Source organism: Lotus japonicus, chromosome 3 (assembly GCF_012489685.1).
Source record: "Lotus japonicus ecotype B-129 chromosome 3, LjGifu_v1.2".
NCBI lineage: Eukaryota > Viridiplantae > Streptophyta > Magnoliopsida > Fabales > Fabaceae > Lotus > Lotus japonicus.
This window is the reverse complement of record NC_080043.1, coordinates 95,398,279-95,412,430: the sequence shown is the minus strand read 5'-3', so window position 1 is coordinate 95,412,430 and position 14,152 is coordinate 95,398,279. Positions and strand designations below refer to the sequence as shown.

The 14,152-nt window shown below is 34.3% G+C and overlaps 2 protein-coding genes across 3 annotated transcripts; both read left to right on the top strand.

The window, feature by feature from the left end:
• Positions 1-4,127: 4,127 nt before the first annotated feature.
• LOC130747774 (sulfite reductase [ferredoxin], chloroplastic) lies at positions 4,128-8,944 on the top strand. Of its 2 annotated transcripts, none has more exons than XM_057600807.1 (8): positions 4,128-4,419; positions 4,536-5,306; positions 5,388-5,684; positions 6,326-6,523; positions 7,211-7,345; positions 7,445-7,561; positions 7,643-7,801; positions 8,194-8,341. In XM_057600807.1, exons 1-8 carry the CDS (start codon positions 4,276-4,278, stop codon positions 8,248-8,250), a joined length of 1,878 nt encoding a protein of 625 aa, XP_057456790.1. In that variant the 5' UTR covers positions 4,128-4,275; the 3' UTR covers positions 8,251-8,341. The 2 variants fall into 2 exon arrangements, with proteins under 2 accessions (XP_057456790.1, XP_057456789.1); XM_057600806.1 differs by lacking the exon at positions 8,194-8,341 and adding an exon at positions 8,348-8,944 and having other exon boundaries at positions 4,129-4,419.
• Positions 8,945-12,109: 3,165 nt separating this feature from the next.
• On the top strand, positions 12,110-13,914 carry LOC130745087 (uncharacterized). The gene is made up of 3 exons (XM_057597231.1): positions 12,110-12,233; positions 12,343-12,405; positions 12,608-13,914. The coding sequence occupies exons 1-3, from the start codon at positions 12,110-12,112 to the stop codon at positions 13,912-13,914; spliced, it is 1,494 nt and encodes a 497-aa protein (XP_057453214.1).
• The last annotated feature ends 238 nt before the right edge of the window (positions 13,915-14,152 follow it).

Here is a 14,152-nt window from a genome sequence, read left to right as displayed (position 1 = left end):
TTTGAAAAAAGTGATACAGACATGTATGATTAAAAATTGTACATTTTTTATAATCATGCATTGTTTTCTTTGTTGCTCTCTAATTTACAAGTCTGTTCGTGTTCGTCAGCCACTCTGTCATGGTCAAACACCTTCACGTCAACAGTCTAGCCGTTGTGGAGGCTATGGAATGAGAAATCTTTTGAAGGTCTGGACCATGACTGTGAATGAGCATTGGGTTATATACAAGTTGTTGTTGTTGACACTCGGCAAACAGATAACATGGATGACGCTTCTAGATCCTTTGAAACAAGCTGGACAGTCCTTGTTGTTGGATGTGTTCGATCACATAACCAATGTTCCCATTGCAAGCATAACCTATGTGCAACATAACTAGTTTAATCCAGGTGCAGGTTGGGTGAAGGTGAACGTTGACGGTACAGTGAAAGTTGATAGGCATGCAAGTTGGTGGCGCTCTTCTCGATAAAAATGGTGGCTGGATTCTAGGATTTTGCAATAATTTGGGGAAGTCTAATCCGCTTCAAGCAGAGTTATGTGTGATTTGGACAAAGGTGAAATTGGTTCTATAACACTACTTTCCGCAAGTGATAGTTGTGAGGCAAATTCCTTAGAGGCGTTCAACCTAGTTCACGCAGTGTGCAAGCCTAAGTCCTAACCATCCTTATGCAGAAGTTATTAATCATATTGGTCACGACATTGCAGCCCATGGAGGCATTAAGTTCGCCCATGTTTCCAGAGATTTCAACTCAATAATTGATTGGCTTGCAAGTGCAGTCTTACTGTTACCTCTTGGGTTCACGCATTTCCTCTTTGTTTGGCGGTTGTCACCATCTCCTTAAGTTTAGATATTTAGAGGACTTATCCTCTTATCCTTATGAGCTGGGTTCCTAGTTGTTCCTTTTTAGTGTTTTACCGTGTCATGTGTTTTGTAAATGAGTTTGCTCTATTTCTCTCTTCAATCTCTCTTTTCACGAACTTTATCAAAACAAGTGAAACAAAGGGTTGGAATAATTCTAAATAATCACGACATTTTTTTCTAAGAAATAAAAGAAAACGTGATTCAAGTGAGAATCTTTAAATTCAAAATCAAGGAAGTCAAGGGGAAGAGAAAAGAAAAAAAAAGGGTCTCACAAAAAAGGCTTTCATTTGCAAATTAATAATTTTTTCAATTTTTCCATTCAACCGAAACAATTCATTATCTTTAGACAATTCACTGGGAGTGGATCTTGTCAATTATTAGAGTTTTTTTTTTTTAAAGAAAATTATTATTAGAGTCTTTGATATAATAACATAAATAAATAAGTTAATGTTAGTGGTTGGAAAGTAAAAATTAACATTAACTTATTTTATTATTTTATTATCAAATTCACTAACTTTATCTTGTGCGTATAAAAAAAACTAACTTTATCTTGTTTCTATGATGTCCTTTTGTACTCACTTAAAAAAGTGCGGGAAACTCTTTGCAAAAATTAAAGTTATGAGATCATATAGCCAACAGTGTATTATTCCTAATAAGTTTCTATTGACATTATTAAGTAACAAATAAGTTCCTATTGACATTATTAAGTAACAAATAAGTTCCTATTGACATTATTAAGTAACAAGTGGGAAAAAGTGTCTGGTGCACAATCACTCGGGGTGAACATGGGTCGGGTAAATCCAATGAACCCGTCAAATCCAATCCGATCCAATAGAAAAAATGCGGGTTGGATCGGGCAATCGGGTTAGTCGGATGGATTTTACTACAACCCAACCAAGTTCGGATCGGATTTCGGATTCAATTCAAATTCATCCAACCCAACCCAGAATCCATACATATAATAATAATTTTTATAATTTTACTCATACTTGGAGTGTTGGTGTCGGAGTGATGACTTTTTGAAACTTTGAGACTTAAGTATTTGTAGTTATTTGTCATATTTGAATTTAGAGTATTTGTTCGTAGTTATTTGTTACATGTTTATATATAGTTATTTGGCATGTTGGAGACATCTAAGTTCTAAGTGTCATGGCATGACATTTAGTGTTATTTTTCACTTTTTAGATACTATTTATATTAGATTGTTTCATGTCATTTGATAATGAAGTTTTATGTTTTCATGATATTTGACTATATGTCATTTATGTGGTATTATTTCTATAATTTTTTGTGTCTTTTTCATGCTATTTAGTATGATAACATATTTAGTATTTTTTATAACTTTTTTTGAATTTATAATAATTTTTTGCAAGATTTTTTAATATTTCAGATATATTATTATTTTAATATAGTGACCAAATAAATCCATCCAACCCAATCCAAACTTCGTCGGGTTGGTTCGGATCGGGTCGGAAGTTTGGATTGGGTCGGAAGAAGAAATTCGTGAAATCCAACCCAACCCAACCCAGACAATTTTGATCGGTTCGAATTTTATTTTGACAAAAATCCATCCAACCCAACCCATGTGAACCCATGATCACTCCCATCCACAATACTACTACTATGTGATTATTTAAAAATATGTTTAAGATTTTTTTATTTTTACCCTCCGTTCTTTAATATAAGAATCAAACAACCACTTCACACTCTTTAAGAAATTTAGCTAATTTAGTTAATTGCATTAAATTTGTTCTCAATTTAAATCAACTTTCCAAAGTTACCCTCCACCCATTATTCTTAATTTCTATGCATCATTAATCCTATAGTAAGTGGAAAGAGAGAGAAATTCAATTAAATAAGAGCATTCTTGTCCAAAAATAATTAAATCTCCACAAATTTCAAGTTGGTTCTTATAAAAAGGACCAAGTGCATTTTCTATTTGGTTTTTATAAATAGGAACGAAGGGAAGAGAGTACTTTTATTTTTTATATTCATTTGACTAAATGATATATGAAAGAAAATTATAAATAAATATATTAAAACTTGCATTAGAATTCCAAATTTTTTTTTGAAAGGGAATTCCATTTAATTAAATACAGTAATTAAATATATGTTACTAATACTTTGAAAAGATTATATGCTATTATGCTTCTTAATCCATACACTATTAATATTAATTAATGCATCTATTGTTTTTTTTTGGTCAATTATGCATCTATTGTTAAAGAGGAGAACATTTACTATTGCAATTCCAGCCCAACATTCGGTCCAGGTTCATGCGTCAAACGCCCACTCACCTCAGAAACACTGGTCTTATCCACGCCCTTCAGATATTTTATGTTCCACGCGCTGCAGCTAGTTTAATACACGTGCCGTTTACAAGTTGGCATTCTCTTCCAATAGGACCCCTAAATCGATTAAAATAATCAGATGAGCCAATATTTTTTTAAGTAAGAGAATTTTTGAGTTAATTTTAATTATCAACATATGTTTTTTTATAAATTATACTCAATTCTCTCTTCATTTATATGTCACACAATTTTTACCACTTGAGTTATTTTTTTGGATATTATCAACATATGTTGTCTAAGTAAGATGTATGTTTTCCATAAAAAAAGTTAAGATGTATTTCTTGTATTAAAAATTACTTGATGAAGAGTGTTATCACTTATAATCACTTTATTTTACACGTGTACAAATTTTAATTTTTAAGATACCATTAGTCTAGGAAAAGTAATGACACACACGATAATTTTTACCATCATTTTGGAGTTGATTCCAATTACCCACAAAGGATTTGAATCACAACCAATTATCCGATAACAACTTCAAATACCATTAACCGACGACGTCAAAACACTTGTTTAAAATGTGACATTGTCTCATGAAGCGCCTTATTCCGAAATAAATACCCTCATTTAGAAGTGCACAAATATCATCTCACCTAGTCTCCTATATGCGCATCCCACTTGGGTCAACATATACACAAATTATTTTGTAAAACAAATTGATTTTAAAAGGTATAATATATATAATCTTAAAAGATGCTCACCGTATAATCATTTCACATGACTTATATTTTGATACATTGAGATGTAGAAACCAAGACATATAGTTTGAAGAAATAATGGAGAGGAAGGGAGCGTGGCGGGCGTGCGCGTACGTCATTGCTCAAATCATACCAGCACTATAGAAAGAAAGAAAGAAAAAAGTTCCCGTGACATCGAAATAAAATAGAATAGATTCTTAAACAAAACCAAATTCGTCTTCGTCGCCACCACTAGCCATCTATTCTATTCATACATATTCGCTACCACACCACACCACACCACTCACAACAGCATTCTCGCTTTTCACTCTCACAACCCACACACCATAAAACCACCACAAAACTCTCTTCTTCCTCCGCTACTTCCATGACGACGTCGTTCGCAGCAGCATCACCGGCTCTCAGAGACCCCAACCTCCACATCCCAACCTTCCATGGCCTCAGATCTGCTCTCACTCGCAATGCCCTCCCATCCACGCGCTCCCTCTCGCTCATACGCGCCGTCTCCACGGTACCAATTTTATGCTCATTTCTTCAATGAATCATTTCACTGTTTTCTCTTAATTTTCCATTTTCGTTTCGTGCTCTCAAGTTGTTGTGTTTTCTTGCAATTTCTGTTCTCTGTAGCCTGAAACTGTGACTGAGAAGCGTAGCAAAGTCGAAATAATCAAAGAGCAAAGCAATTTCATAAGATACCCTCTCAACGAGGATTTGCTAACAGATGCTCCCAATTTGAGCGACTCAGCTGTACAGTTAATCAAGTTTCATGGCAGCTACCAGCAGTACAACAGAGATGAGCGTGGCTCCAGAACCTACTCCTTCATGATACGCACTAAAAACCCTTGTGGGAAGGTTCCCAATAGGCTTTACTTGACCATGGATGATCTCGCCGATCAATTTGGAATCGGGACGCTTCGATTGACTACCAGGCAGACGTTTCAGCTACATGGGGTTGTCAAGCAGGATCTCAAAACTGTTATGGCTAGCATTATCAGGAACATGGGGTCCAGTCTCGGTGCTTGTGGTGACCTTAACAGGAATGTGCTTGCTCCTGCGGCTCCCCTTGTGAGAAATGATTACCTCTTTGCTCAGCAGACCGCGGAGAATATTGCGGCGCTACTGGCTCCGCAGTCTGGTTTTTACTATGATATTTGGGTGGATGGGGAGAGGATTATGTCAGCAGAACCGCCTGAAGTTGTTCAGGCGCGAAATGATAATTCTCATGGTACAAATTTCCCTGATTCGCCTGAGCCCATTTATGGAACTCAGTTCTTGCCAAGGAAATTCAAAGTTGCAGTTACTGTGCCAACTGATAACTCGGTGGATATCCTCACGAATGATATTGGGGTTGTTGTTGTTACTGATGATGATGGGGAGCCTCAAGGGTTCAACATATATGTAAGATGTATTTAAGTAGTGGTTAAGTGGAAGATTTTTTCAGCCTTTATTCTAACTGGGATCTTGTAATTATTCTTGCAGGTTGGGGGAGGAATGGGAAGAACACATAGGAATGAAAGCACTTTTCCCCGGTTGGCTGAACCGCTGGGTTATGTACCGAAAGAGGATATTTTGTATGCAGTGAAAGCAATTGTGGTTACACAGCGAGAAAATGGGAGAAGAGATGACCGCAAGTATAGTAGAATGAAATATTTGATCAGCTCTTGGGGAATTGAAAAGTTCAGAACTGTAGTTGAGCAATACTATGGCAAGAAATTTGAACCTTTCCGCCGCTTGCCAGAATGGGAATTTAAAAGTTATCTTGGGTGGCATCAGCAGGTTGGTTCTTTAGATGAATGAATGCTATGAATGTCCAATGAATACTATCAATGTCTTTATGCCTGCTTGTAAACCTACCCCATATTATTGTTTGTTGATGCACATCTTTCATAGTTTATGCTTATTGTCAAATAACCACTTAATCCCAAAAGCTTAAGCTGTTGGGTAAGGGCCACTTTAATGGTTTTATATTATATTCTAACACTTATTTCTGTGTAAAGGGGAAGTTGGTGGATAGGATTTTGGTATGTTTAATATCTATTTATGGATTAATAGCTGATATGAGGACAATTGTTCTTCATACATGCCATCTGAACTGCAAAAGTGTGCACTTGTTTTAGTTATTTTTGCCTGAGAAGTGATACTAGGGATAGCATAGAAAACTAATTTTTTTTTGGAGATCAGGTAAATGAAGACTGTTTTCAATGTTCTTTAGATTTTAGTTACATCGTTTGGCTTTTGATATGCACATAAGTTTTTGCTATTTGACTGTGAGAGAACTAAAGCCATATCTCTTTTTTATGTGGCTAAGTAATCTATAGTTAGCTCATTCTTTGATGATTTGTCTTTGTCTAAAATATAGAAATATAGTTTCATGCCCTTAAGTTACATGGGCTTATTTCTTGGATTTCATCTTCCAGGGTGATGGCAGTTTATTTTATGGGCTTCATGTTGATAATGGTCGTATTGCTGGGAAAATGAAGAAGGCATTGAGGGAGGTTATTGAGAAATATAATTTGAACGTTCGACTTACTCCAAATCAGAACATAATACTGACTGACATTCGTGCTGTGTGGAAGCGTCCCATCACAACAATTCTCGCTCAAGCTGGTCTTTTGGTGAGATGTTCATATCTTAATGCTTACAGATTATATACCCTTACCCTAATTGTTCTTTGTTAAACTATATTTATTTATAAAGTATTTAATCCACCTGTCCCTGAACAGATGACACTTGACATTACTTGTTAACCCTACATATTTTCATTTATTTTCATTTAGAGGTCGCAATTCAGTAGTTTTACTGTGTTGGGTTTAGATGTTACAACAGAAATTATTCTTACAAGCCCTATATTATACAGACTATCATTACTTAGGGATAACAATTTGTAACTTTCAGGGTTTTATAGATCTGATTAGCTGCTGCTTTATAATGAACCTAATTTTTTATGGGTTTTACCGTGGAATTTCTTATGTTTTTCTCACTCACTTTGGATTGATGCTTGACATGTATAAGGAATTAGTGATCGAGACTTACCATATTATATATTGGAACTTGGTTAATTTCTTCGCTACTTTTGCTTGACTTCATGCTCAATGTTAGTTTACTAGAACATTTTTTTCTAACTATATTTCTTCATCTCTATTTTTTCCCACCGACCTTACATAGTGAGATAAGGCTTTTGTTGTTGCTGCTGTTGTATTTTTTTCCCTCTATTACTATTCTCCTCTTAATTTATTTCTGTTTTTTCGTGCAAAGTCTGTTTCTTTATTAAGCCTAAAATGACCCTATTTTGCTGTGAACAGCAACCTAGTCTTGTAGATCCCCTCAACAGGACGGCAATGGCCTGCCCTGCTTTCCCATTATGTCCATTGGCTATTACCGAAGCTGAACGTGGGATACCAGACATTCTTAAACGGGTTCGTGGTGTTTTTGAAAAGGTACTGCTGCAGATGAAAGTCTAGTACTGACATAAATGACAGTATTGATTTGATGTAGATCACTAATCTGGGCACTTTAATTCTCACTCTGCAATTCAGGTTGGTTTGAAGTACAGCGAGTCTGTAGTTGTAAGGGTAACTGGCTGCCCTAATGGTTGTGCTAGACCATACATGGCTGAGCTTGGACTGGTTGGGGATGGCCCAAATAGCTATCAGGTTTGTTGATCAGTGGCTCAACCCACTTACAGTCAGTAGAAAACGCTTATCTTGTTCACTTTCCCCCCCCTTCTGATACAGATTTGGCTGGGAGGAACCCCGAATCAAACATCGATAGCTCAAAGTTTCATGGACAAGGTGAAGCTTCAAGACCTTGAAAAGGTTCTGGAGCCTTTGTTTTATTATTGGAAGCAAAAGCGTCAATCTAAAGAATCATTTGGTGTCTTCACAAACCGAATGGTGAGTTCTAACTTTGTACTTTGCATCTTTGAGCATTTTTTATTTGCTTTCTTTTTACTTCCTCCATTAATTTTATGGTCTCATTGATATTCACTTTTAAAATTTCAAGAGAGAATAAAAAATGTTTTACCAATTATATCCTTAACTTAAAACAATTCTTAGTGGTGATAGGAAAATTGAGGAGTCAAAATAAATAAGAAAGGTAAAAGGTATATAGGAAGTTAGAAGTATTAATAAAAGTGAGAGGATTTATATTGTTTCTACTACAAATGTGTCTGATCGTGGTAGATACAAAGGGGCAGAAGTAGTATTACTCTTTAAAATGATTATTACTATGATTGTTGAAGTGATAGGTCAGCATGGCCAAAGTCACACCATTTTTTTGTTTCTAGGGATTTGAGAAGCTTAAAGAATATGTTGAGAAATGGGAGGGTCCAGTACTCCAGTAGCCGCACCAACATGCCACAACCTTTAAAATGATTATTACAATGATTATTGAAGTGATAGGTAAGTCTGGCCAAAGTCACACCATTTTTTTGTTTCTAGGGATTTGAGAAGCTTAAAGAATATGTTGAGAAATGGGAGGGTCCAGTAGCAGCACCAACACGCCACAACCTTCAGCTTTTTGCTGACAGGGAAACATATGAAGCAATGGAGGAATCAGCAAAGCTTCAAAACAAGACTGCTCATCAGTTGGCCATGGAAGTTATCCGCAATTATGTTGCTGCCAACCAAAATGGAAAAGATGATTCATTTCATTGACATGGCCAATGAAGGAAGATTAAATGTGATGTTGCTTTGTGCTTGACTGCAATGGTGGATAGGCCACTGAAGGAAACTCTCAGTGCTCTTACTGCACGGTAAGCCTGGGTGTAGATTAAATTAGTCTTTGGGGAACAGCTTTCAGCTAGAATCCCTTGGTGCACGATTTTCATTATGAGATTGTCTGAACACAAAATAAGCCTTCCTATAAAAAAAGGGTTTTCAGGCAACTTTGTTTCTCTTCACATTAATCCTTCTTGATAAGATTTTTTTCCTCAATTTTGTTCTTGTACCAATGAAGTTAATCAGTTAGGATTTGTTGTTTGTAATAATGTTGTTTATTAGCTTGAGATTATGGTATGTGATGTGTTTGGGCTGGAATCATCTTCTCTCTTATTAGCAGCTTAATGAGGTTGTCTTTATGTCTTTAAGGTGAGTTTATCTAAAGCTGATTTCATTATAAGTATTTGTAATGAAATCATCTTCTCTCTTATTAGCACGCATACATACACACGATGGTGTCTTTGAAGTTTTAATCCAGGGCCGACCCCACGTATATGATGGATCAAATTTTCAGTTTTTAAAAGTTGTTGTCTATCTTATATGAACTAAGTGTGCGTTTGGATTTCGGTTGAATCTCAATGTGAATCCACATTGAAGTTAACGCGTTTAAATCATGGTTCTCAGATTCAGACTCAACATGTCAAATTCTAATGTCTTCATTGGTGCATTGAGATATGTTAAATCATGCTGATGTTGGTTTTAACACCAAATCAAGCATCATGCACTCTTCTCTTTCCCGGAATCTTGGCCCCAGATTTGGTCCTGGTAACGGTGCAATTAAAAGCTTTTTCCAATTTGAATTCCTTCTTCTTTTCTCCACCAACATCCACATGCACTAACAAGTGTCACAATTGCTACAATGCATTTTCTACTACTATCATGTTGTTCAGCTCTCTCTATCGCGTGACACTCTCTTCCAACACTGTTACGCTAAAATACATTTTAGAACTAAAAAGACCCTTATGTCTTTCAAATTAAAAGTAAAAAGACCAGTAATTTTTTATTTATCAATTTTCTTATATTCTTTAAAAATGGATATAAAAATATGTTAGAAAAAAATTAGCAATGTAAAGTTGATATTAGAAATCAACATACTTTAATGACTTATTTTTTATTAGTTCTCTTTATATTTAGACATGTTTCCATTGTTTATTAAAACGATACGATAGTTAACATTATAGTTTACGAGTTAACTGAATTACATATAATATGTACAAAAAATAAGTATGTGCATTCTCCCGCTTCCTCAAATGTTAAATAGGAGGATTTTTTTCTTTGCTTCTAAGTCTCATGCTTAGCTCGTCAACCATACCACTATTATGCTTTCATGATTTAGTGTATGTTTGTGTAAACTTTAACAATAGTGTGAAAGTGCTTTAAATCCAATTTAAGTCCAAACCTTCAATTACATTTTGCTCATCATAAATCGTGTTTTTCCATTTTCCATCCATAAGAATGTCTGCTAACGAGGCTAACCGGAAACAAACACTTCCTAGAATTCAAAACATAAAAGTGAACCTATTAGTGCCATATGAACTAAAACACTGAAGACCTTCCAAGTGTATGTTTTAACGTTTCCCTCCTTCTTTTAACCTAAAATTATACTATTTTGCTTCACACTATATTATATTTCATATATCCTTATCCAATGATTTTGATTTTTAAATCATCATCATGTAAGAATTGAATCGAATGATAAACTGATAAAGCTTTCAGTTTAGATTTAACTAATTCAACAATTTAAATTAACTGGTTGACTTGTCTAGGATATTTTCATTCAGAAGATGTTAAGCAACAAGCCAAAATGTGCCTAATAATAAAACTCTTCAATCTGAAAAGCTGCACTAAAGAATTAAAAATTTGTTGGAAATTCAAGTTTCTTAATCCATTTGGCATCTCACAACTTGCTCATCAAATGAAGATAATGGAAAAATAGTACAGTTTGTAACGGTCGTAAAATCATGAAACCCTTCAAAAGGGAAATAATGTATTAATAAATTTAACATTTCTGGTCCTGTTTAACATATGCTTTCACAGCAAATTAAGCAGCTATGTTTTCGATACATGTTTAAACCTATTGGTGCATATCTTACTTACTCCAGTTCTTTATAATATTAAAAATTAAACTTGTGCATGGTTTGGCTCCTTTGAAATTTGTAACCAAATCAATGGCAATGGGCATGACGAGAAGCCCAAGAGAGAATCTAAGTCCCTGTTGGGTGCATGAGAGAGACAAACAAGATGAGAGAAAGGATAACACTAAAACAATTTGTGTGGTTGTATTTCATTTAACATTGACTTTAATTATCTTGACTTATAATCTGATTTCAAAAACACAAAAGTGCACACTACTCCAAGGGACAAAATGTAGGGGGACATCATTTTCAAAAGATTGATGACATGTAATATACAATTTTGGGGCATTCAATAATCAATAGACATCTACATTAGTGACCACCGTAAATATTTATGGCGGCTAAGAATTATCCCTCATATGTATGTTTATTGAATGTCGGCTAACCTTATATCTATTTAACATTTTTGTTTACAAAAACGCATGATAGTGATTCTAAATGTTAATTAAGAAGTTAGTACATACCCAACTCTCAGGAATCAAACCTAGACTAAATGCTTATGAAATCCAACTATATATTAATTGTGCTAGACCTTATTCGTGCGGACTAATGATTTATTAGCTAGATTTAATTCACTCCAATGCTTTTATTAATGAGGAAAAGATGAATGCCTTGACATGATAAAAGATAGTGGTAAAAATAGTTATTTTATTAAAATAATTAACAAATTAAAATAATGATGTGTTATATCTTTAAAATATGATTGGTTGAGAAGTTAATACATAAAAATTAAACTTTTTACTAATATCACATGAAATTCTGTGTTTCTTTTATAATGTTTGCTAATCACTTATTCTCTTTAAAACTTGTTCACACATTTTTCTGTAAGAATCCCAAATACTCCCTCTGACCTCAATTGTAAGCAAATATTCTCATTTGCACACTTATTAAGGAGTTGAATTTTTGTATTAGTTTTGTGTAAACTATGGCTTAAAATTACTAAAATAACCTTCTAGTTTTAAACACCAAAATTTAATGAAATTAAACAGGGTGCATTTGGTTCCGTTATGATACTATTGAATGTCTAACATATTCAATGCAGTAACATGGGGAGTAGTATGCCTTTTGATGTTTCCCTTGTAAAAATTCAAAACATACAAAGATAAACCATTTCTGTACTGAAAATTTAGTTTAGGCGGAGAACAAAATTTAGTTTAGGCGGAGAAATTTTGTATTGAAAATTTTACATGTCCCACTTTTTTGTTTGAAATAAATTTAGTTTTACCGCCTGATTTTTTCTATAAATTGAACATAAAACTTTCTCTTTGAATGTGTGTAAACAATGCCTCTCAATATTGATCTGAACCATGATCCTCCAGAAACTAGTTTTTTTTCTATTGATTTAAACATGTCTCCATCATATGAAGAAGAAGTTGCTTTTGACATGAATATGTATCCATCATATGATGAAACTTTCCATGAAAATGAAGCTGAAACAATTTCTTCTCACAATCACACAAACAACAACAACGGTGAGCTCTCTCTAAATGAACTTTTTTCATGATTTTTTGTTGCAAATATTTATGAGTTCCTTAAAAAAAATTGCAAAAGTATCTTGAGTTTTTTTATATATATTTTCAGGGATGGAAAATCATTTGCAAAGCATTGTTAATGAAGAAATTATTCATGAATTCTCACATGAAGGTTCTAGTATGAAAGACTTAAATCCTTTTCCATTATATTCCATTTGAGTGTCTTGTTGGCTTGTTATCATGTGATGTCATTTGGCTAGTTATTTTGGGAACACGTTGTCTTGTTATCATGTCATTTGATGTCTTTTTTTTATAATTCCTTTATCTTTGTTAACTTAATGAAGTTCAATTGTTTCTCTTAATGATGCATGTAGGAAACGTTGCTGTACAAGAGACACAACAATCCAAACAAAGACGTGTTTTCTTGGATAACAATCAACGGAAAATTATTTCTGAAGTGTTGATAAATTCATGTTCTGACGGAAAGCTTAACCGTGGAACTGTTGCAAAGCTAGCTTCTTTGTATTCGGTCTCTACATATGTAATTTATCGAATTTGGAAGCAAACAAAAGAAATAGGTGATGTATGCCATAAAAGAACAAAAAATTGTGGTCGTAAAAGAGTTGAGATAGACTTGGAGAAAGCTCTTGAAGTTCCGTTAGCTAAGCGAAGCAGTCTTAGATCTTTAGCATGTGCATTGGGTCTTAAAAGCAAGACAACATTGGAAAAGTATTTAAAAGAAGGGAAATTGCGTCGACATTCAAGCTCATTAAACCCACATTTAAAGGATGATAATATGAAAGCTCGTCTTAGATTTTGCTTCAACATGCTTGACGAAAATAGCATTCCTCACAATCCAATGTTTAAATCCATGTACAATGTTGTTCACATAGATGAAAAGTGGTTTTACATGACAAAGAAGAGTATGAACTATTATCTTCTTGCTGCTGAGGATGATCCACACCGAACCATCAAGAACAAAAATTACATTCAAAAAGTCATGTTTTTAGCAGCAATGGCTAGACCCAGATTCAATGATGAAGGTAACGCGACATTTACAGGAAAAATTGGAGTGTTTCCTCTTGTAGAAAAAGTACCAGCAAGAAGGTCAAGTGTTAATCGAGCAGCAGGTACACTTGAAACAAAACCTATTACTTCTATCACAAAAGAAGTGAGTCGAATGTTCTTAATAAACAAGGTGTTGCCGGCAATCAAAGAAAAATGGCCACGAGAGCATGCACATGAGCCGATTTTTATTCAACAAGATAATGCACCATGTCATGTTTCACCAGATGACGAAGAATTTCATAGAGCATCTTCTGAAGGAGGATTCAACATTTGTTTGACTTGTCAACCAGCTAATTCTCCTGATTTAAATGTTTTGGATTTAGGTTTTTTCAGCGCTATACAATCATTGCAACAAAAGAAAGCGACTAAAACAGTTGATGAGCTAATTGAAGTTGTGGAAGATGCTTATGAGAATTTTGATTGCAAGAGTTCAAACAAAATATTTCTCACACTCCAAACGTGTATGGTTGAGATCATGAAGGAAAAGGGATCAAACAGATACAAAATTCCTCATATGAAAAAAGATGTGTTGCTTGCCCAAGGGAAGCTACCCACTCAACTGGAATGTGATCCAGATTTAGTCCATGAAGTTCATGAATACCTTTTGAATTGAAATCTAATCTTATGTTATAAAGTTTATGAATACTTCATTTATGGTATTGAAACAAATATGCTTCCCTGTTACTCATATTGAAAAATTACTTTCGTAAGTTTCGTTTTAATTTTTTTTACTAAGCCAATTAAAATACTTAATTTTCAAAACATACAAAGATGAAACAATCAAACAAAATAGATTAGATAGGCAGGTCATTTTCTTATCTCAGATACAAAACCACATAATCAAGTTTTTA

What these genes read in the sequence shown, in the direction of transcription:
- LOC130747774 (XM_057600806.1), top strand. Translation starts at nt 4,276, where the DNA reads ATGACGACGTCGTTCGCAGCAGCATCACCGGCTCTCAGAGACCCCAAC. An exon ending in CTCAAGGGTTCAACATATAT is followed by an intron (nt 5,307 to 5,387) that starts GTAAGATGTATT and finishes TTATTCTTGCAG; the next exon opens with GTTGGGGGAGGAATGGGAAG. An exon ending in TTCGTGGTGTTTTTGAAAAG is followed by an intron (nt 7,346 to 7,444) that starts GTACTGCTGCAG and finishes TCTGCAATTCAG; the next exon opens with GTTGGTTTGAAGTACAGCGA.
- LOC130745087 (XM_057597231.1), top strand. Translation starts at nt 12,110, where the DNA reads ATGTCTCCATCATATGAAGAAGAAGTTGCTTTTGACATGAATATGTAT. An exon ending in TCACACAAACAACAACAACG is followed by an intron (nt 12,234 to 12,342) that starts GTGAGCTCTCTC and finishes ATATATTTTCAG; the next exon opens with GGATGGAAAATCATTTGCAA. An exon ending in TCATGAATTCTCACATGAAG is followed by an intron (nt 12,406 to 12,607) that starts GTTCTAGTATGA and finishes TGATGCATGTAG; the next exon opens with GAAACGTTGCTGTACAAGAG.